At 40.4% G+C, this 21,701-nt stretch overlaps 1 protein-coding gene across 3 annotated transcripts in view; it reads right to left on the bottom strand.

Moving 5' to 3' along the window:
• Nucleotides 1–733: 733 nt before the first annotated feature.
• Nucleotides 734–21,701, bottom strand: part of fgf11b (fibroblast growth factor 11b) — a 47,454-nt gene continuing 26,486 nt past the window's right edge. The window contains exons 2-6 of one of the 3 annotated variants that reach the window (XR_001661376.1): nucleotides 19,920–20,030; nucleotides 17,798–17,901; nucleotides 7,601–7,799; nucleotides 6,773–7,513; nucleotides 734–1,172 (exon numbers count right to left, since the gene is read on the bottom strand). Coding sequence is in view for 1 of the 3 variants with exons in the window: in XM_007545901.2 (XP_007545963.1) it covers nucleotides 7,377–7,513; nucleotides 7,601–7,799; nucleotides 17,798–17,901; nucleotides 19,920–20,030 (551 nt within the window). In the remaining 2 variants the exon portion in view is untranslated. Of the gene's footprint in view, nucleotides 1,173–2,197; nucleotides 7,514–7,600; nucleotides 7,800–17,797; nucleotides 17,902–19,919; nucleotides 20,031–21,701 lie in introns of those variants that run through there. The other 2 variants (XR_001661377.1, XM_007545901.2) reach the window with 2 other exon arrangements.

Genomic DNA, 21,701 nt, shown 5'->3' with positions numbered 1-21,701 from the left:
CCAACGACGGACACTTACAGTCATGGGGACGCGCACCAAAAAGCCAGTCCCATGAAATATATAATGGAGTTTTATTATGCTGCTGACATATTTATGGGGAGGAGTAGGCGAGACTAGAACTCAGAGATGAACAACTGCAAATATCTACGCTACAAAACGACAACAAAAAAAATTATAAAAATGTCTTTAACCCCTTTCACAAAATACTTCAGTGTGGAAACCCTCCAGGTGTCCACATTGGTTTTTTTGAGTGTTGAAGTCATCATCACATCATTATAATAACAAAAAAAGCTGCTTAAAGTCTAGCACTCTCTAATGCATCAGTCACTCTTAAGACTGTTTCTGTGTCTATTTAATGTTTCCTAACCTTCTGCTGCAGTAGCCTTTTAGAAGCAGCTTTGCTAGTTCTGTATTCCCCCTGAAATGGACCAGAATCACATGAAAGTACAATGTTGGTGACTTTTTGAAAATTCAAACAATAATGCAATAACACATCCATCGCAAATCAACTGATCTATGACGCAAAGTGTTTGACCTGCCTGTCATCGGTCAGCTGGCATCTCCCACCTCTGTTACAGATATATCTCCCTTCTCTTCCCATTAGAAGTATTAGACTCTTGGATTATCTTTTTTTTTTATTTCTTTGGCTGCAGGGAAAACTAATAAAATGTTAGGAAAGGACCCCCCCCACCCCCCAAAAAAGACAAAAAATGATCATGAAAAGTTACAATCATACAAATATATGTTAATTTATTGATTAATATATCAGAATAAGACATTTCCCTTTAATTCATGTAGAGGTTGTAGAAATGTACACAGGTCAAAGTGGAGAGAGGGTGAATCGAGGGCTTGTCTCTGTAGATACTGAGAGGGAGTCGTCCTTAAAGAGCCAAAGTATGCATGCTTAAAAAAACACAGAGTCTGGAAAATTGTTAGATAGCCTTATGGGTTTGCTTGATCTCCTTGAGTGCAGGCTGGTAGTTCCTGTTGCATATTGCTGGTCTTCGGTTTTTGCTTCTCTTTCACTGAAGGGTGTTCAAGAAAGCCGGTGCACGAGGATCGTTGGCGTGTCTGGGCTCTTGGCGAGAGCAGTCCAACATGTGGCTTAAATCCCTGGTTACACTCGTGAAGCATCTTAGAAGTCTGTCCTGCTCTCTAACCACAGCCAAGGCCTTTTAAGAAGGAAAAACAAACGAAAAAAAAAAAAATAATAAAAATGTCATGGCTTTCTTTGTTGGTTTGTTGAATAAAAAAGTAGGAGTTAGTGTTTTTTTGTTTTTTTTGGAAGACAACACGATTGGTCTGAGAGAGCGGGAGAGAAGTCAAACGTCTGTAAGGGGGCGGTGAGGGAAGAGGGGCTATTAGGGCAAACGCCCGCAGTGAGGCAAAGCATTGCCCCCACAACAATGCATCACTCATTTAACACACAGCTTACCCACGCGGCGGAATTCGCTTTGGATTCGTCTTCGCTCAGGATTTCATACAATTGTGGATACAACAGTGCTGACCGAACACATTAAACACATTTATAAATGATAGAAACGCACCGAACAGGAGCAGCTTTTCTGCCTTCCGCTGAGAGATTTGCATTACCAGAGGCAAACAAACAAACAAAAACCTTTTAACAGAAATGACAACACGCATAAGCTCTTTTCAGAGAATAAAAAAAAAAAAAAAAGACAGAGAAAAAGCATACCAGATATACAAACACTGTATTATTGACAGAACAAGCACCAGTCCATTCATTTTACACATTAGGACAGATGTTGTTGCCCAGAAGCACGCTTTTTTTTAAATTTTTTATCTCAAACTGAGATTCCACACATTTCTAAAATTCCTAAGTACACTTACAAGAATAAGCAGAAGCAAACCTGCAGCAAAGTCTCATGTACAGCTTTGAATATTTAAAATTCCCAATTACACCACTCGTGACGATGTGTCAGGACCGATTATTTCTTTGACATCCAGGTCATTTAATTGGCTTAATCTGCCCTCTAAGTATTTTTGTCACCACACAATGTTGTCATTTTGCTGGGCATTTCTCCACATTGCCTTTCACTTCTTTCTTCCATGGAGTTTTCTCCTAAATTTCAGTAAATAACTGCTGTTTGTAGCATTAGTGACACTTTGGGACAAAATCAAGTGGCTTCATTGGACAGATTTAAAATCAACATGACTTTCTGAATACAAATGCCACGATGTTACGCTGCCAAACTTGCTCTGTTTGAGTGTAATTCCGATGACAGACATTTCTCAGTGCAACAGAAATGAACCCATCCTTTCATAATTAGGCCATTAGAGGGAGCTGTAGTCGCACATACTTTTTACGCTGTAACTGAACTGCGTTGTGACAGAAGTTCTTGCAAAAGTCTAATGAAAGTGACTACTGGACCATGATGTCCACAGAGATGAGCTGCTTTTCTAATCACAAGTGCCCGCGGTACAGCCGGGCATAATGGTTTCTCATGAGCTTTGAACGACTCACCCAAAAGATCCTTGAGAACATTAACAGTCCTTTTTTTTTCAGTGCTTGAAATCAAAAACATGCATAGCTCACACCGGTTTCAGTAGGTGCACCAAAAGCACCGCGGTATTCAACGTTGTTGTGTGATCGGAACGTCAGGTTGATTGTTTCCGATGGACTTCGAATCGAAGACCTGACTGTCTTTTTAAAAAGGTTCCCTGGAGGCTGGTTGTTCAGTGCAATACAGCTTTGGGTTCTCAGACACTTCTGATGAATCGACGCCGTGTGGCGTTCGTTATTGCCCGTTAGTCCCGTCGTACGGTGATGAAGTCAAAATGTTTTAAGACAAAATGTTTTAAGAACCCTGTCGAGATGATGAGTTGAACCTCTGGTAGCTTAAGTAATTCCCATTTCTTCTAAGGTGCAACATGCTCCTATTTTGAAATCTTTAAACATTTTTCCATCTGTTTGTTTTTTTTTTTTTAAATTTGCAACAGATAAAGAAACTCACTTTTCATTAAATGTTTTGCTGCTTTTCGAGTTGGAGTTTATTCATTTCTTGCTTTATTCAATCTGTTGATGACTGCCTCACTCTTGTGCCCCCTTTCTTTTTGTTTCGTCCTCCCATTACTCATTGACGCACGCAAACACGCAACCACACAGAGCTTTATAAAGAAGCTGTAAGTATACGCCTACACAGGCAACATAATGTTGAAGAGAGATTTAATGGGGTGTAGATGCTGCTGTTCAGGAGATGAAAAGCTCATGTGTGGGCATACGAACTAAAGTGTTTTTGTTTTCCTTGTTAACACCTCACTGTTTGTTTTTGTCCAGTTAATGTACTTTCGCTGTCAGATCTCGTCAAACCAAAAATATCATCTTAATACTCCAGCTGTTTTTTTTTTTTCCTTTCTCACCTACAACCCCATCCCATCTAAAAACTTTCAACCTTTTCCCTCCTAAACTCTCTCTCTCTTACTTTCAGTTTCTTTTCGTCTTCCTGACATTCTTTGTTGCCGTCTGTCTTACTTACAAAATCACCGCCAAACAACTTACTGCCGCGTTCTTCGCTCTTGCACAGTTTCGGACTCGCTGTTCTTTAGGGTTCGGCATGCGTCCCAGCAATTGCACATCCAAGGCGTGTTCACGTACCTGTTTGCCTTGTTTTTTAGGTTCAGCTGCAGCATTCAACTAACTTCAGTTTCATTTCTTCCCAACAGGTGGCGATGGTGTGCCAATTCAAAAAAAGAAGAAGAAGAAACTGTGCGATTTCACACCACCGGCATTGACGTTTTCGTGTCTTTTGTCCTCAGTGTTAAAAATATCCGAACGCATAATTTTCATTTAGAGCATGCAAATTCTTTCGTGTTAGGCAATGCATTTTAAATAGGAGTTTTGTAATCGTATAGTCTGTGGAGTCATTAAAATTGTTAGAAGGCTGTATGCATATCTACGGAAGACGAGTAGGGCTATGGAAAGGAATATATATTGAGTTTAATCTCGCAATTCTGAGTTTAATCAGGCACCTGAGAAAAGATTTTTTCAGTCCCCCTAATCTTCCTCCGTATATGTCACACAAGTTTTGTGGTGAGGCAGATAATTAAGTAACCATGAAGCAAATACTAAGTTGCAAGTCATGAAAATCAATTTCAACTTTTCTTGTATTTTGGACTCAAAATTATTAGGTCATTATCAACTTTGCCACCAAAATCCAATATAACTGGCCACACTTAGCCAATTACTAGGAAGAAAATGAGTAAATTTCTCCAGTTTTTCATAATTACAAGTGTCATAAAGTTCGGCGTCGTCACACCTGTCGTCATGCTAATGTTACAATTTGTGTTTAGTAGGAACAGGGTGTGGTTTTGTAGTTGCTGTAAGCTTTTTATTCCTAATATAACTGGCAATTGTTCCCTTCTAAAGAGAAATTACAACCATATTTAAGTTGTTTTTTTTTAATTACCTTGAGTCAATTCACTCTTTTGACAATTTTAAGGCCTGTTTCCTACCGCCACCTTTTCCACTTCCTACCAGTAAGAAAACTGCTTCATTAAAAAATATATAAAATGCTCAACTTTCAAGCATAAGACAATGAGGTGAAAACATTGAATTACGGATATTAAAACAGACTCTAATTTCTGTTTGGACCAGTTGACTTAAAATCTTATGCGCCCTAATCAAATGAAACTGAATAAAAGTGAGCTCCCTGTGGTAGATTAATGGAGACCATATTTCTTTACATGTAACTGGCAGTACAAACACAAAAAAAACCTTGGAAACTGCAAAAGTTTCCAAGCAAAGGAGTGAAATGACGAGCACCCATGCACTTCCACATCTTTGCTGAGAGTCTGAAAGTTATGTAAAATTATATGGAAGAAAACATATAATTTAACTGAAATGAAATTCATTTAATCATCCTACGCTGATATCCATAGTAACTCAAAGAGTTAATGTAAAACGAACAGAAAAGAATTAGCTGGATGCTAACTGCACCTTATCAAGCAAAGCAAATTGTAAACAACCCCCGTACTCCTTGTATGTAATTATCATATTTATCGTTGTAGTGACTCTGTATGCACGGAGAGTAAAATTTTGACTCTGAAAGAATCTTTTGATGTCACTGCTTTGTGCCTCCAAATACTTCCATATCTCCAGCTTGTGGGCATCTTAGAAATATACAACCGTGAGCTAACCGCTGTGCGAACACTTTGATATTATACAGTGGTTGGTGATGCACAGCTAGAACTCAGTTTGAGTATGCTAAATTCCCCAGAGGGAGAGGGAGTTGTGTTCAAAAATAGAGATCGGAAGGTCTGTGCCGCTGTATTTGCCACATGGTTAAAATATCCCAGTGCTAAGCGAGGGACTGTTTTCTTGCAAACACTCCGAAAAATGCAAAGACTTCGCAAAGGGGGAGGGTTGAGTGAAGCCCTTCAACTAATTCTCTCCGACTACGCTCCATGTCATAAACTGAATGCAGTGCCTCTTTGTCTTGTCTCACGTTCATTGTCATATCTACGTGCTGCAAGTCGAACCTCTCCTGCTTCCTCTGCAGCATAACTTCCTTATCGACATTCCCCACGAATGCACCTGCTAATCCTTCAGGCTTCCAACGAACCGCCAATACATCTTTTGCAGTTTCCCTTTTTTTTTTTTTTATTCCAGACTTGCTTTCCCCCTGTGTAGTGCACATTCATAAGGCTCCTATGTCACATTGCGCAACCCTTCGTCACATTAATTTACCACCTTAGACATATAACGAGCATCTTGTTTGCTTTCTCTGCACTTTCCACTCGCCAGTTTTCCTGGCAAAACAAGGTTTTGCGTGAATATCGTGTCGATAAACGCATACGCTGATGACTCTGCTTTTACATTCTCAGTCTGATGCGCCGAGGCGGCCCTGAAACAATGCTATTTTAAATCGTGCGTCGGACAAGAGTCACTGCGAATGGTTCACAAGACAGATGAAGTATCACTTACTCACAGAAGCCGACGTATCGAAGACGCGACGCCGAGCTTAGTGTGAAGGACACAGAGGATGCCTCCCCACAGTTCCTCCATCTATCCCCCTGCTCAGGCTCTCATTCACTCTTACTGTCCATCTACACACAATCCACTCACTCAGACAACTCCATTTTTTTTTCTTTTCCCCCTTTCCTTTCCTTTTTTTTTCAGGGCAACTCTTCCAAGGTGATTTGATAAAGCGAGTGAGTGGATAAGCTACCAGACGTCCTCGGAATAACAAGTGCTCCGGCTCATAGGCTGCGTGGCTTTGATGTTGGGCTTCAAACCTGGTTTTATGCTGACAGCAGATGCTGACTGAAGTATACATTACTGCACCTTTTTCCATGTGTCTGAACTCAGATCCGCCCCGGGTTTAACTTTGCGTCCCGGACGGTTGCTCGTTTGTTGTCTTTGATGAGCGCGCACGGTAATTAGCGGTGGTGTGGTAGCGATCACAGGAAGGACGGCGTTTTCCTCTTTTATTATTTCTCTGAATTTAAGTTGTTTTTTTATATATATATAAGTTCCTTGAGAGATATTAATCGAATTGTTTAGATTTTCATCATGTTTTTAGTTTTTGCTTTATTTTGTTTGTATTGTATTTATTTATTTTTGTTCTGTCTTATAGCAACTTTTTTGTTGTTTTAACTCGAGTACACAACAATTTTATCATCTTTCTTACGTTTGACAGGCTGAAGTCATCATCAGTTTGAACTTTTAGAAGATAAACAAAAACAAGAAGAAAAAAAAAAAACATTTGACAACAGGTTTTAGTTTTCGATGCGATAAACTTGCTTTGCTCACGGTGGCGTGCTGGTATGACCTGACTCAGGCTTCCTGCTGATTGCTTTCCCCTCTGATCCGTTTCATCTCGATTTAAGCTTTAGAGGACTCTGGTTATTACTTTAGCTGGTGGGCAGATGGTGGGTGGAGAGCTCGGGTGAGGCAGAACCACGCTGTCACCAACTTTGAGGCTCAAAAGGAGCTCCCCATGGGTTAGGATTATGACGCTGACTTCTGAGTCAGGAGGGAGATTCGTTAGGGTTGAACATTGAGCCCAACAGAGCGAATAGAAAAAGAAGCTTGAGTCTGGCAGGAAAATAAAGAGAGATGTGAATTATGACGTCACAGGAGACATAGTGAAAAAGAGAGAGAGAGAGAGACACATATATGAGGAAGTTGGGTGGGTTGTTACAAACCCGGGGCTTTCTTTCTGTGGCTTCAGGTGAGGGCGGGGAATCCTCTCTCTCAGGCCCTCTGCTGGCTCTTTAACTCTCAGCATCTGGAAGCGCAATTCTGGGTCACGGTGGCCGGCAGGTGCTGTTTCTTCAGCCACGCTCAGTGCATTATGGGCAACTGAGTTCCCAGTGTCACTTCTGCCCTTTTGTCCCACCCTCGATCTCCTGTGCTATGAGGCGTCTGCCTGGGGAGACTCTTTCCGTCCATTCTTGAGCGTCGGCGAGTCTGACGTCTTTGCTGTCTTCCGAGGAGGACTCACCGGTTCGCTGGCGAGCTCGTGCAGCGACGGCTCCTTATACATTGCGACTGTGTTAAGAAATAGCGATGTGTGTTAAAAACACATACTTGCAACAAAAACCAAAAAAAAACAAAAAAAACATCCAAGACACAAACCTTCTATGACTTTCGGTAAGAAATGTGCGGCCCCCTTGGTCTTCTTCACCCGGTTGCCCTTCATGATGTGGCCGTCCCTGTTAATGCCGATGTACCAGGAGCGTCCGGACTGGGTCTGGCGGTAGAGTATGGACGAGTACGTAACGTAGTAGTTCTCAAACACGCTCTCCTTGAACTTACACTCGGGAGTGAAGTGTTCCTAAACGAAAGCAGAAGGAAGGAAAATGGTGTGGAGAGATCATAACAAACCTGGATGTTTTCTTTGAATTGCATTCTGCTCTTTGTGCACTAGCATTGAGTTCTTGTACAGTAGCATTGCTCTTTTCAACTTGTTCTGTAGTTTATTTGAGTCTCAGTTCAGCTGTTTAGTGTTAATTATTCATCTTCCCTTAGTTTACCTCCTCAAGCAAAATTTTAAAATCATTCACACTTCTCGCACACAGCAGAAAAATACCCAACTGAAACTTTTCTACCCGCTCTGTACGTCTTGGTCCGGTTAGTTTTCCATTTTACCACTAAAACGTTGCCATTAAGTTCATTTTGAGCTTCTGTTTTCACTTTGGCCTCGTTTCAACTGCACATATTACGACAGAGAGGATCTTTGTGAAGAAAATTGTTCACTATTCTTCTCAAACAAACCCCATAAACTTTGCTTCCTTCCCAATCTTATTCTCATTTCTGTTCACTTATTTAAACAGTGTGTGCTTTTAAGAAGCAGGAACGCGGAAAAGCGGAAAACAGACAATTGCAAAATATGGAGCTTTAGAAAAACAATCTTCAGCAGATAAATCTGATCTGAAAGTTGTGTCTTTATAAGTAGGCTGCAGCCCAGCAGAAAGCTGATGCAGAATCTCAGAGATGATCGTTTACTGTGTGCCAAGTTTTCAGCTAATGGTTCTTTGGAAACATCCTGTTGGTGATAGAATGCTGTTTTGTGTTTGCCAAATTATGTAAGTCTACAAACCATTTTTTGGAATGGTTTGTGGATTTAATTAAAGAAATGGAAGCAATTGGTGTCTTTGTGACTAACAGACTGCATACCAATCTAAATTAAAGCTGTTTTTTGTTTTGTTTTGTTTTTTGCTACAGCTGCAGTCGTGTCAAGGTTAAAGAGCATTTTGCTTTTAAAGACTCCCTGAGGCTGAAGCTAACTGTTGATAAAAATCCAGATATGTTAAAGTAGTTGTTTATTAAAATAGAGATAGATTATATTTCTTTTTGACACATGCATCTCAAGTTTTATTTAAAATGTCCACATGTATATATTTTTGGGGGCATTTCTTGATTTATTGAATCATGGCAAGTTTGGCTTTCCATACATGCTGTTGGTAAGGTGTTTTAGGCTGCCTCTACTGTTTATGTGCCATTTTAAGGCGGACCAGCATTCTCTGTTTTGGTCCACATCAGAGTTTGGTTACACCTTCACATCTTTTCAAACAAACCAGAGTTTCTAGGCAAACGAACCTCAGTTCGATTAAAGTGGACTAAACGTGACTGGATTTGGAGGGCCCAGTTCTGAGCGCCCTGCTACAAACATGAACCTCGCTAAATGTAAAGACCCGAGGAGTAGCTTTACATTTCTGCACATTTTAGGGGTTTTATTGATATATTTTTGGATTAATTTAGTTAATTATTTTACTGAATAAGCTGTAGGTACGTTGTGCACCACAAATTATCTTCAGTGCAATTTGTAATCAGGTTAAAACCTGATTAACCTGAACTTTGTGCCCTGGACAGAATACACATGAGGCACAAAGCAGAAAATATTAATGAATAAGGCTGAAATTAATAATCATTCCCGATACTCGTAAAGTTTTCATCATATTGACATGCTTTCAATGAGTCACGGAAAAGAAAACGAAGCAAACAACTGAAGCTGGAAGTACGTTTCCTTAGAATCGTGATTTACATATTTTGACATAATTATTTGGTTATAAAAAGTTGTTGCCAATTCAATTAGCTGATTAAGATGATCCATGAATCATATCCTGGGCTGTATCCTAGATTGGTCTTGGCTTGGATTGTCCCTTTTTAAGCAGCTTTGGATGGACGCCAGAACAGTAAATGTTGATGTAAATGACTGAAATTAAAACACTTGGCAGGTTGGTTTAAAACACAGCCTGGTGGCTCGTGATTTCGGACTTTGGTTTAAATTAAAATGACTGCGGGCCGCTGCATTTCCGTTCGGTATTCAGAAACAAATTTTACTCCATTCACCATATATCTAATCCATCGTGGGGGGAGCATAGATGCGGCGGAAGGGAGCTGCTATTGGGCAAGAGACATTTTCCACTTTGGAAACCGTCGCTGCATGCGCGGTCACACTCATGACCGCCTTAGAATACACCGCACGTCTTCGGATTGCACCACCTCGATGCACAGTCCAACTTCACGCAGCTGAAATCCATCATTTTCCAGTCACCCAAAAGAGAATTAATAGAAAACCCTCTTGGGTTCTGTCAGGTTTTTTCTTTTTTTTCTTTTTCTTTTTGCCTTACTGGCCAAATGTAAAGAGGCAGAATAAAATCAAGTTAGCAGAACTTGGACCAAATCCAGTCACAGTAACTGATCACGTTCCAGCAGCCGTGCCCCCCTCCCTTTCTTGTCCTCAACATAACGGCTACTGAACCCTGCATAATGTTGACCGGTGATATTAACCAACGGAGACAGACATACATCTCTCTTAGCCACCATCAGGGTCTCGACAGGGTCCTTCCTCTGTCAGGGAGCAAAGTCAATCTGCTGGATTGATTAAGTAAGAGCAGCAGGACAGAAATGGCTGAGTACAGAATTTCTCGGAGAGTCGGGACAACACGGGAGGCCTGGAGGCTCGCAGCTTGCTACAGACAGGCTTTAATAAAGAGTCGGAAGGAGAGCGAGATGCCAGTTTCACACCTATCACGGATCTTCCCTTTCTCCTTCTAAAAGGAAACATCCCTTTTCTTTAGGTCCGCTCTCCCGTTACTTCTTTACTCTCACTGAAGTGAAAAGATTAAAAAAAAAAAAAAAAAAAACTACCCTTAACCCAACAAATGCCATCACTGCCCTCACATGGCAGAGCTATATTAAGATCCCCTGACAGGTTTGATATCTTCTGCTGTGCTAACACAGAGGATGGGATCGATAGATGATCCGCTTCATTCATTATTAATCAGGCCAGAGCGAGAAAGAGGATTAGGAAGCGCAGGAGCCAGAGGGGAAAGGTAGGAGAAACAGGAAGGAGAGCAGAAGATCACTCAGAGGGGACTGAATGGGGTTTCTGGATAAGGAAGTGAATCAAAGTAAAGAGGGATCTACTGAAGAGCTGGTGCAATGAGGCCCCCGGGGGCCCGGGATCCAACACTTATGTAGATCTGTGACAAAAAGACACTTTTTAAGCACAACCTATTTAAGAAAAAAGAAAAAGAAAAGAAAGAAGAAGTTCTGGTTAGAACACCTCTCCCAAGACACCATGTTATAATGCTCTATAATCATTTCACTGAAAGAACAGAATGGAGTGAATTCAGTTTGACAAATCGTGTACATCGTACACCTTTTAAATTTGTAAGTGAACTAATTCTGCTACAACTTGGTGAAATATTTATAGACTAAATGGAATTAAGTTTGTTTGTCCTTTGTGTGTCTATGTGTTGCCTTGTGATGTCATGGCCCGATTCTCACTAAAAAACCAAATTAAGACGATTGTAAAGCAGAAAAGTAAAACCTTTTTGGTTAGGGGTGCAAACAGTTAATTGACTTATGATTGTTGATTAATAATTCATTAGATTAAAATTAGTTTCAATCAATTAACTAATAACGTCCGCTTTGACCTTCTTCCAGTGGCCATCCTTGGGGCCAGTTGATACAGAAATAAATATGGTAGGACCATACCAGAAGGGAAAAGAGAAAGGGTCCAAGCCATGGTCCTAACAGAGTTCAACATGGGACATAAAACGCCATTTATGTGGTTGAAATATAAACACTCAACCATCTCCTTAACTTTCACAATGCTTTTTTTAAATTTATTTTTAATTTTTGTTTTTTTTTTTAAATTCAGCGTATTATTAAAATGTTATGGAAAGACGGTTGACCCTCTTCATACAAGAGAAAACTCAGGGTTGTTTTTTTTTTGTTTGTTTTTTTAAAGTAGCAGCTTATCTATTAATCGTTAGCTGATCAATAAGATCAATCAACTTTAGGTTAACTCATGAATCGATGCCTTGCATCCTTAACTTGTTTTGGTAAAATTCATCAACTTATCTTCCTGAAAGCACACTGCTCTTTTACCTAAGTATCGCATTCAATTACCCATAGCAAGCAGAATAATTGTCCTTAAAGCACACAATGGGGATATCCCTCAAACTGGCTCAGACGAATTCCCGCTGACATTATGTTAAGAGTTGCACTTTTTACAGATGAGGGATGAAGGAATAAATCAATGTAAATTCTGGCTGCTTGGAATAGAAATGAATCAAATACCTCTGTCTTCAAAGTGACTCGGGTAAGCCACTGTATTTCCTCCTGTATGCCTGGAGGTAAAAATGAACTTGAATGACAGCAGATGTGAAAGGTAATATCTGTCGTCCGTGCTGAGAATCCCTAAGACGGGAAGAACCTTTTTAGTGATGCGGAGTATCGTCCCGACCCCCCTCCGCCCACACGCACCCCCTCCCGCTCCATCCCTTGTGTCTGATTACATCTATTCTGCTTCGGAAAGCTTTGCACCGTACAATGGAAAGTGTAGTTACCAACAAAGCGCCATTAGCAGAGAAGGACATGAGCACATTTTCAAAAAAAAAAAAAAAAAATCTGACATCTTTTCCTAATTAGTGTATAATAATATGATAAACAGGCGGGAGTGTGTTGCGTGTGACCGATGTTCTACGTCTTGTTTACTTTGACTCCACCGTGCACACGCTAGCATGAAATTAATGTAAATACGCCCTGAAAAATGCAACCCTTGCTTCTCCAATTCAAAGGGACATGCTTCTGCTTTCGTGATGAGCAGTTATTTGCAGTCCCCTGTGCGGACAGCAGGGGTCACAGGCTTTCTGTGCGTGTGTGTGTGTGTGTGTGTGTTTGACCGTCCCGTCAGCTCCTCAAGTAATCTGGGAGCTGCTGCTGTGAAATCTGCCCAGCTGCACCGAGCCGTCTCGTTTCTACTGCGGCGAGCTGCTCTTTCGTTCACGTAAAGCTTGTTGGGAGCAACAGCCGCCCCCACCTCCTCCTCCCGTGTTACGCAGACACACGGGCAGAGAGGGACGCCACCAGAAGGGCATGTTGATGATGGTGTTGCCGTTGAGCCACATGTAGACGCACAATAACGCGCCACGTTACATAAGTCAGCGGGGCTGAGATGTGCTTATTATGAGGACTTTGTAGGGGATGAAACTGGGAGTTAATACCTTCCGCGCATGTTTGCTCCGGTCCCTGGCGCTCTGTAAAACAAATTGTGCTCTCCAGACGTGAGCCGAGCAGATGATGATGTGCGGAGACGTATTGCTCAGCTTTGCAGATTGCTAGATGAAGATCCCTGTCGATACACTTCTGTTCAGAGCAGACAGTGACTGATGTTACTCCTTACCAAAAAAAAAAAAAAAAAAGCTCCTCAGCTTTAAGTCTTCCGAAACTTTAGAGAATCCTGTCTATTTTTGGACAATTAGTTATTTCACGTCTCAGCAAATTGCATGCAGCACCACTTTCCAATATAGCCCTGAGCAATTGTGGAAGTTAATACAAAAAAAAGATTATGAATGTACCGTAAAGATTAAGCCTTGCAATCCATTAGGTCTGCTTTTATATACAGGGTTTCCTTCGTGATGTTTTCGTTACTCTAAAGAGATCTCAATTTGTTTTTGTTCTCTTGTTCTGATCACAAATTGACTTTTACACATTTTTTTTTCCTGCTCACATTTTCTCCTCTTTTGTTACAAACGCGAACAGACATTGGAAATCAAAGAAAGGACATTTGTCCCTCTTATACCCTTTTACTTCACTCCTTTTCATATTTCCAATTTTCTTCCTCTGCTTGCAACACCATGTTTCTCAAAACGCAGAAAACACCCATTTGTTTTGGCCTCTCTTATCTTCCTCCTATACAATGAAAGCAATTCAGTATGGTCATATAGCAGATATTTTTTTCTCCCCACGGACATGAGTTTTGTACAGCTGGCACTCAAAATATAAATGCTTCATTTTGAGTTGGTTGGAGGGCAGAAATTAACCTCAATAGTGAATCTGGGCTAGAAGAGTTTATCATCTATAAACTGCTTTAAAAAAAAAAAAAAAAAGAAAAGAAAAACCTAAAACTTAAAACGACTTTTAGAGGAATTTGTTCTCCTTCACTTCAGTTTAAGGTGCAAGTTGCCAACTATAGGGAACAATCTGTACAAACATTATTTTGTCCTACGTGGAATTAAAGCTCTTAATCGTTGCTTGGCACATTTCAGAATATTTAACGCTTTTATTCCTTGTTGATATGTTTGATTTTTATTAAGTGTGAAAATTGTGTTGACATGTGGATTATGCCTCGACTGTCTTTGATTGCTGCCGCACAGCACAACACTTCCTTGTTGCTCCCTAATTCCAGATTTGATCTTCATAAAATGGACAATCTCTGAAGTTGACATTAGCTTGTTAGCGTTATCGGCAGCTAGCGGTTCAGCAGTTACGGGACAATGTTTCCAAATTGTTTGTATTTCGTGTGTCGCTCTGCTATAGCAGTGGGTGCTTCTTCAGTGCGTCTGCTTTGTGTTGTTAGTTTATTGAGACGTCTTTGTTCACACGGCAAGATTTTTATGCTGGTTTATGCAACAATCTTAGGGACGCACCAGTCATCAGGATGCGGTTTGAGGGAATCTTAAGAGACATGACTTTCAGCGCGTGGTGTGTTGAGAGCGATCGGGTCTGGATGGAAGAATGCCGACACCGCTCCGATGTAAAATTGGGCTGACGGAAGATGTTGGCATGGTGGACCAGAAGGTTTGGTGGATGAGGGAAATGTCTTTCTACAAACTGTCGACATTGCATCTTCCCAGTCGGCCATGTTTGTTTAATCTGAACTCACGCTTGGTCTCGCATCTGAATGTTGGTGAGCGGTGTGCTGCTCCTGCCATGTGGGTCGACATCACACACTGAACGACCAAGCCTGTTGTACCTACGAGTTTTCATCGCTGTGTGTGTCTTGTCGGGCCTTTGGCTGAATTTGATTTGGGCCCGGCCACATCACCACCGCCACCAAAACGTGTTTCGCTTCATGTTTGGTGGAATCTGCAAGAATGACACACAAAAACTATGATAGGTTCACCATGTCCAGGCCTTTCAGCATCCATTTCTGGTCTTCTCCCAATGAGCTGTTCAACTAACTTTGCAACTTCTGTCGAGTTAATTGTCTCATTTTTCTCTGAGTTCCCAAGCTTCTTTCTTTTCTTTATGGTTGTCCTACTTGTCTTTTATAATATTCACCTCAACAATTCTACATATTGACTTTATTACATGGCAATAAAGATTGAATAAATAGACGCAGCAGAACTGTGAAGTCATTGTGGGCAGAGTGTACGACTTTGTTTGCCAAAAGCCATAATCTGCATGACTCAAAGTTCGAGTGCAACAACGAAACTGAGCCGAGCGCACGAGTCAGCAAAGAAAAACGCGCAATTAATAATAAGAAACATCTGTGTAGAATAAGGTAATTTCTAGGGAAAAAAAAGAAAATACATGACTGAGTAAAACAAAGGGCTAAAAATACATCACCCAAGATGGAAAGCATGAAGACTGCAACCCAGACAAAACAAGCATAGCAGCAAGGTGCTCGAAATCCTCCAGATCTAGGAATCAGTTCACAAGTTGCAAGGAGGCCTTCTTTACAGATCATGTGTGCAAAGAAAAGATTTCTGGAGCTGATAAAAAAAAGTATATTTTTAGTTCTTATTAATTAGATTCTAAAGGTTTAAATGACTCGGTTTGAAAGCTAATGTTGAGGAACTGATGATATATTAGTAAGTGACAAACAAATGAGTAACACTGCCCTTCATTAAGCACATCTCTTAGTCTCTCCGTAAGGATTTTCCACATCTGTTTCCGTTCTAGCCATGCGTGTCTTTGTTATTTTGACATCTCAGTTCTGTTTCGATTTTTTTTTTTTTCTTTCCAGTTCTCGTTCACATTTTGCTAGGACTTCTTTAAGCTTTCTGTTTGAAACTGGTTTGTTGTCTCCATTACCTGCCTGTGCATGCATGTGTCTGCATCTGTGTTACCACATCTAACGGATGCAGTTTCAGAAAACATCTGCAATGTCCCCTCTTTATCCCCCCCTGTGTATCAGTATATGAAGTACTATTGATTGATTTCTTCTGCTTGTTCGGGGCTGAAATTTTTGGCCAGCAAATCTGAGAGCAATGGGCATGAACGAGCAAAAAGTACAAAATAATTACTTATAATAAATAAAAAAAATGTTGTCAAGTGTCCTTGTGTGCAGATAAATGTCAAATAAAAAAAGAAAAATAGATAAAAACAGTTACTGCCTCTACTTGTCACTGAAATAACTGACAAAAAATATGGCTACATGAAAAGAAACACGTAAAAATGTGCATAAAGCGTGCTCTTTTTGCCGTGCCACGCCTATAAACTCAGCAGTGCGACTGTGCAGGAGAGGAATTTCTTTGTAAAAGGTCAGTGCGGGACGCAGTTTAACTACTGATTGTTTCTGAGGGAATCCCTGTTCCTGTCGGTTCACAGGCGCGAGCCACCACAGCCTATCCATGCTAAGCAGCTCCTCGCAAGATAAGGGGAGGCAGTGTGGTCTGTCCCATAATTCACAATTCACTGGGCCTCAAACACACACACACACACACACACACACAGCACGCATACCTCGATGTGCACTGGGTGTCTTTAAACTGCAGGTTTGTGTTTGTTAGTTTGTAAAATGTAAGGGTGGAAATGATCAGAATTAATTAACTGTAATATATTCTCCCCCTTGAGCCTGGTCATGTGTAGCTCAGTCTCTACCACTGGCATTTTATTATTATTATTATTATTATTTATTTGACATCAATCATTTAAAGAAAGAGGTTCTCAATTAGTTTTGTGCATCCTTCTGGAAATGGAATAACTAATCACGATTAATCACTATGCTTCATTTTGTAAGCTTGACACGTTTTCAGCAAATGCTTTACTGTCTCAAGCCAAATTTTCAGTTTTCCAGGTTTTTGCATTCAGGAAGGTTAAAAGGAAGTCACTTTATTTCACATATGACCTTGGTCTTGTCCAAATTTCCATTTTTAAAGCCAGATTTGCCACCGCTCTCCTTGCTCATGTTGCTCATATTGTTGACCGCAGTGCAACACGGTTGCGCTGCTGTAAAGCAGGAAACATTTTTGCGACAGAGAGCCGTTTAAGTCAAACGCGCCCTGAACGTTTCAGATTATTTGCGCGCGCTAACGGATTAACGCGTCAACGTTGACGGCCCTAATCTAAAGGTTGCATCGTCTTCCTTCCGTTTCACAGTTGTGCTCCACCTTGTGTTGGTTGTGTCTTAAAATCCCACTGAAATGCAGGGAGTTTGTGATTGTAATGTGAGAAATTGGGAGAACGTGTGCTGTTGCCAACTGTGACACAACAAACACTCCCCAAGGTTATAATGAAATCTGAAACGTCCATGGAGCAGCTGCTTCATGTTTATTTCATAAAACATGTTTGGGTTGGCGTGATGTTGTTGTTTTTTGTTTTTTTTAGTTTATTCACAGTGTACAAGTACTGTACAATGAGTTGAAACTAATACTTTTTACATTAGTTGTTTTTTTCTTCTTTTTAGAACAGAAAAGCATCATCTAACATCCATTTGTTTCACATTATCCTCCTTTTTTTTTTTTGTAATTTTGGACTGAGTGACATTATCCAGCCGCCTCATGACCACACACAACATCACAGTCATTTTAACTGAAAGTGTTTTATTGGCTTTTATTTCAACACCTATCATCTATTAGACAACGAGGAGTCCATCTCTCTCTCTTGCTTAGTTGGGTACAATATTTTAGCGTTTGCTAACGTGTATGTACCACATCAGCTTGGTTATAGCTTCTGTAATACGGCTAATGAATCAAGACTTTAGGACAAAACTGTGCATCGTACTCAAAACAGTACTTTTACTGCTCTAGCATCACGTTTGCATGCTTTTGGGTGCTCTGTTGTGCTTAAGGATGTCCAGCCTGTGCTTACCGAGGTATAGAGGTATCCTTCGCTGTTCATGGCGAGGTACAACCCTGTTTTTGTCCCCTGAATTGCCACAATCCGCAGTCCCACCGGGATTAAGTTGAACTGTGCTAAATTAGGGAATAAAGTATGAGACAGGGAGAGGGAGAGAGAAAGAGAGAGAGAGAGCATGACAAAGGGAAACAAGAGAAAGTCAGAGGTTTGTGAAGGCAACCTGCAGTACTGCGTAGCAACACATTCTGTGTTCGCTGTTGGAGGCCGCGTGGCTCCAGTGTCACCGCTCTGTGCTGCGTCTCTCAGAAGCCCAAATGCTGTGACCTCTCAGAGTTCATGTTTATGGAAACAATACACCATGTCACCTTCATTGTGCTTTTCACATCCTCTAAACCTGGAAGAATAACTAAAATAGCAGCAACTAAAAATACAGCCGACACAGTAAGTGCGCACAGTTACAGTACAGCAGTAACTGAGTGGATATTTAACCCAAAACCAAGACATGTCTTACTGTGAATATAAAGTAAGTAAATGTATTCCCCTTTCATAGAATTGTTCCTCTTTTGTCACGTTTTTTTTTTTTTTGTTTGTTGTTGTTTTGTTTTACATCATCTATAAAACTGAATATCAGATAAACATAACCTGAGTAAATACAAAGCTAGGTTTTTAAATGAGGTTTTCTTTTGTTAAAGAAAAGTACAGGGGTGGCACTCTCATGTTGCAGGGTTGTTTTCCTGCAGGAAGGACTGATGCACTTTATAACATGGACGGCGTCACGAGGAGAGGACATATGTGGAAATATCGGAGCAACGTCTCACGACATCAGACAGGAAGTTAACGCTTGGACACAAATGGGTCTTCAAGATGAACAAATTAATCACAAGATTGTTTGAGGAGAGCAGAGTCTGTGTTTTGGAGGGGCCAACACAAAGCCCTGATCTCAGTTTCATAGACTGAAGGTGGGCAAACCTTTCGGCACGGGGTCCAAAACTGTCCAGATAAAATTATTACCGGGCCACAGAAGCTTTTGTTTTGTTCATAGAAAAACTAAAATCACTTAATTATTGAATTATTTGTTTTCATCTGGTCACTATATTTTAATGATCAAACAAAGTAGTTTAGTTTCTGTAGAAAATGAATATGGAAATCCCAAAAAAAAGAAAAAAAAAGCATCTTGCATGCGTTTTTCTTTAAGTATGACAAAAGAAAAAGAAAAATACGATACAATTTCCACAAATTGTATCAGAAAATGTTCCCAAATTGTGTGGAAATGTTTATGGTTTTCTATTAGCTTCATCTAGATGTATTTTGTGGAGTCAACAAACATTCAGTCCTTGTTCAAAATTTGCCTGAGATTGAGAGTTTATAGTAATACTAAGGGAATCTAAGTAAACTTCAGAATTTGAAGACATTAAGAGAAACGTTGTCGTTACGTTTGGCATTTAGCATAATCATTTCCGCAAGCTGAACTAAAAGTATGAGTTTCTATTGTTATGCAGTGCATGTATATGTCTGATTCCAGTTTTAAGTCCTGGAAGTCAGCAAATGGATGGAAGCCGTCCAGGCGTCAGACGAACGCTGTACAGGTTTTTGGTCTGTAAAACACACTTTCTTTGCAAAAGGTCAGGATCCGCGCTCACGCAATCTTGGCACTGACAATGCCACAGCCTTTTTATTGTTAGCAGCTTTCAGCAAGAGAAATCCAGAGCCAGTGTGATTCACTGTCTGTAATCCATGCCTTTCAGAGCAAGGTAGCAGTAAATTGGCAAAGTTTGACAGCCACTTTTGGCAAGACACTCCATTCTCATTCAAAGTTAAAAAAAATAAATAAAATAATAATAACAGTATTCATTTCAACACATTTGTCAGTTGAGCTGTGAAAATCCAAAGTTTCTCCAAAGCTCTTTAGCCTCGAGGCCCCTGTTGCACCACCAGGCAGCTGCTGCTGCAGCTATGTTTAGTTTGACGCACACGGCGCCGCAGGCTCCGAATGCGAACACGAGCCGTTCCACTCTTCAGTTACGACGACAGTCAAAAAGGCAGTTACCTGAATTTTTGTTTGCTGCGCTCACTTTTAATTCTTGTAACCGGCGCAAACGACCAAACGGGGGGAGGAGGAATCTAGCACACTTACAAAATGCGCTGCCTTCGTCCTTCGTGCTGCCCAAGGTGCCGTCAGGCTGCATCTGCAGGTAGAAACCATGTTGGCTGTACAGGCGAGTAACGATGCCTTTTAGTTGCGGCTCTGCAAGAGAACAAAGGGAAGCGAAGCATTAGGCAGACGCTGCGGCCGCATGCTGACAGAAGGTGGAAAACGCATAAACGCAACCTTACAAAATGAAAGTTGTGACTCAAACGTCTCAGTTTTGATCAGAAGATTGGCACCGTTTGATTTTAGAGTGCGATGTAACAATTGGCGCACGGTTTAAGATTGTTTGATTATCTGAATCCCAGTCATTTAAAGCAGGCATGATTCGGCATGAAGTTAGTACATTTTAAGAAAGAAATGTCTGTGAAGTCAATGCCTTCCGGCATTTACAACTCCCTGATAAAGATGATAAACACATGTAGAAACATGGTTCAGTAATCTCACTATTTTCTTTGGATTCAAGACAAACCGAGTGAAAAGTGAGTATCTGTGGTCGCATGTGGTTCAATTCTGAACACAATCAAATTTTCACATCTTGTTAAAGGAATTGTGGGATGTAAGTGGTACACCTGCTGTACGTATATTCTTTTTAAGAATATCCTTAAGATTACAATTCTGGTCTTAAGTAAGTTTATCAGTAGCTTTGATACAAATTTTGACCCCTGACAAAACTATGATCCTATTTTCTCTCAAGTTACAAAACAGACTAAACCGGATTTCAACATGCATAGACACAATGTTTTCAAGATGCTGGCAACAGAAGTCCTGGAACAGTGACACATTTTCTAGAAGTTGGGACACATGTATGCTCTCTACAAAGAAAGCTGCAGTTACGAAAACAAATTAGGAATCAGCTGTTGAATGAAACTGGTCAGTCTTTTGCATGTTGACAGAAGCTAACCAGTCAAAAAAAAAAAAGGATAACCATCCAACCTTTTTTTCAGACACACATTACGCTTATGGTTTTGCTAGCCAACAATATCAATTGTGGATGTTTCTTTTTTTTCCAGTATCAGCGAGGTGTTCAAAAGTAAAGCCAGAAGAAGGAAAATGATGTCAAACTAGAGACAGAAGGAAAGGAAACTAAATTTCCTGTGTAAATTGAAGACATATTTGGGATCTTCTTTTGAGCTGCAAGAGAAGGCAAAACCTAAACAGGAAGGCTGATTAGAGAGCAGCAAATAGTCGTTTTGAAATTATTTGGATGTGTAAATGGTGACAAACAATAAGGTAAGAATCTATATTCCCAACACACAGATAGATTATGAGGTTAGCAAAGCTAACAGCTACAACAAGATGCAAGAGCCAGTTAGAAAACACTGATTTGTGCAAATTTCAACATTACCAACATAAAAAGTGTTCACTGGAATGTCCTAATCTAACCTTCTAACCATAAAATTCAGGTCTGTGGTAATACATCTAGTTATCTGGACACAAACGTGTTGTGTCTGAGGCATTACAGTGTTTGAGACGGACTGCAAGTGATTGGAAGATTGGCTAATAAGTGAGATGTAAAATGTGTTACAGGATCAAAAGAGAAAAACCAATCACCTTGAATTCAAACACTTGGGCGCACACAGCAGATACAGACTCCTCTACAAACCCCAACACAAAAACACTTTTTTTTTCATGTCACAAAAAGTAGGAAAAAATGGAAAAAAAACTGTGTTTTTCTAACATATTTAACATCGACTTTAACAATCCTGGCAAATCCAAGCCCTCTGAACAATTTAAATGTAATTAAAGACCTTCTTTGTTAAAAAAAAA

This window comes from Poecilia formosa, unplaced genomic scaffold (assembly GCF_000485575.1).
Source record: "Poecilia formosa unplaced genomic scaffold, Poecilia_formosa-5.1.2 Scaffold14, whole genome shotgun sequence".
Lineage (NCBI taxonomy): Eukaryota > Metazoa > Chordata > Actinopteri > Cyprinodontiformes > Poeciliidae > Poecilia > Poecilia formosa.
This window is presented reverse-complemented; position numbering and strand designations above follow the sequence as displayed.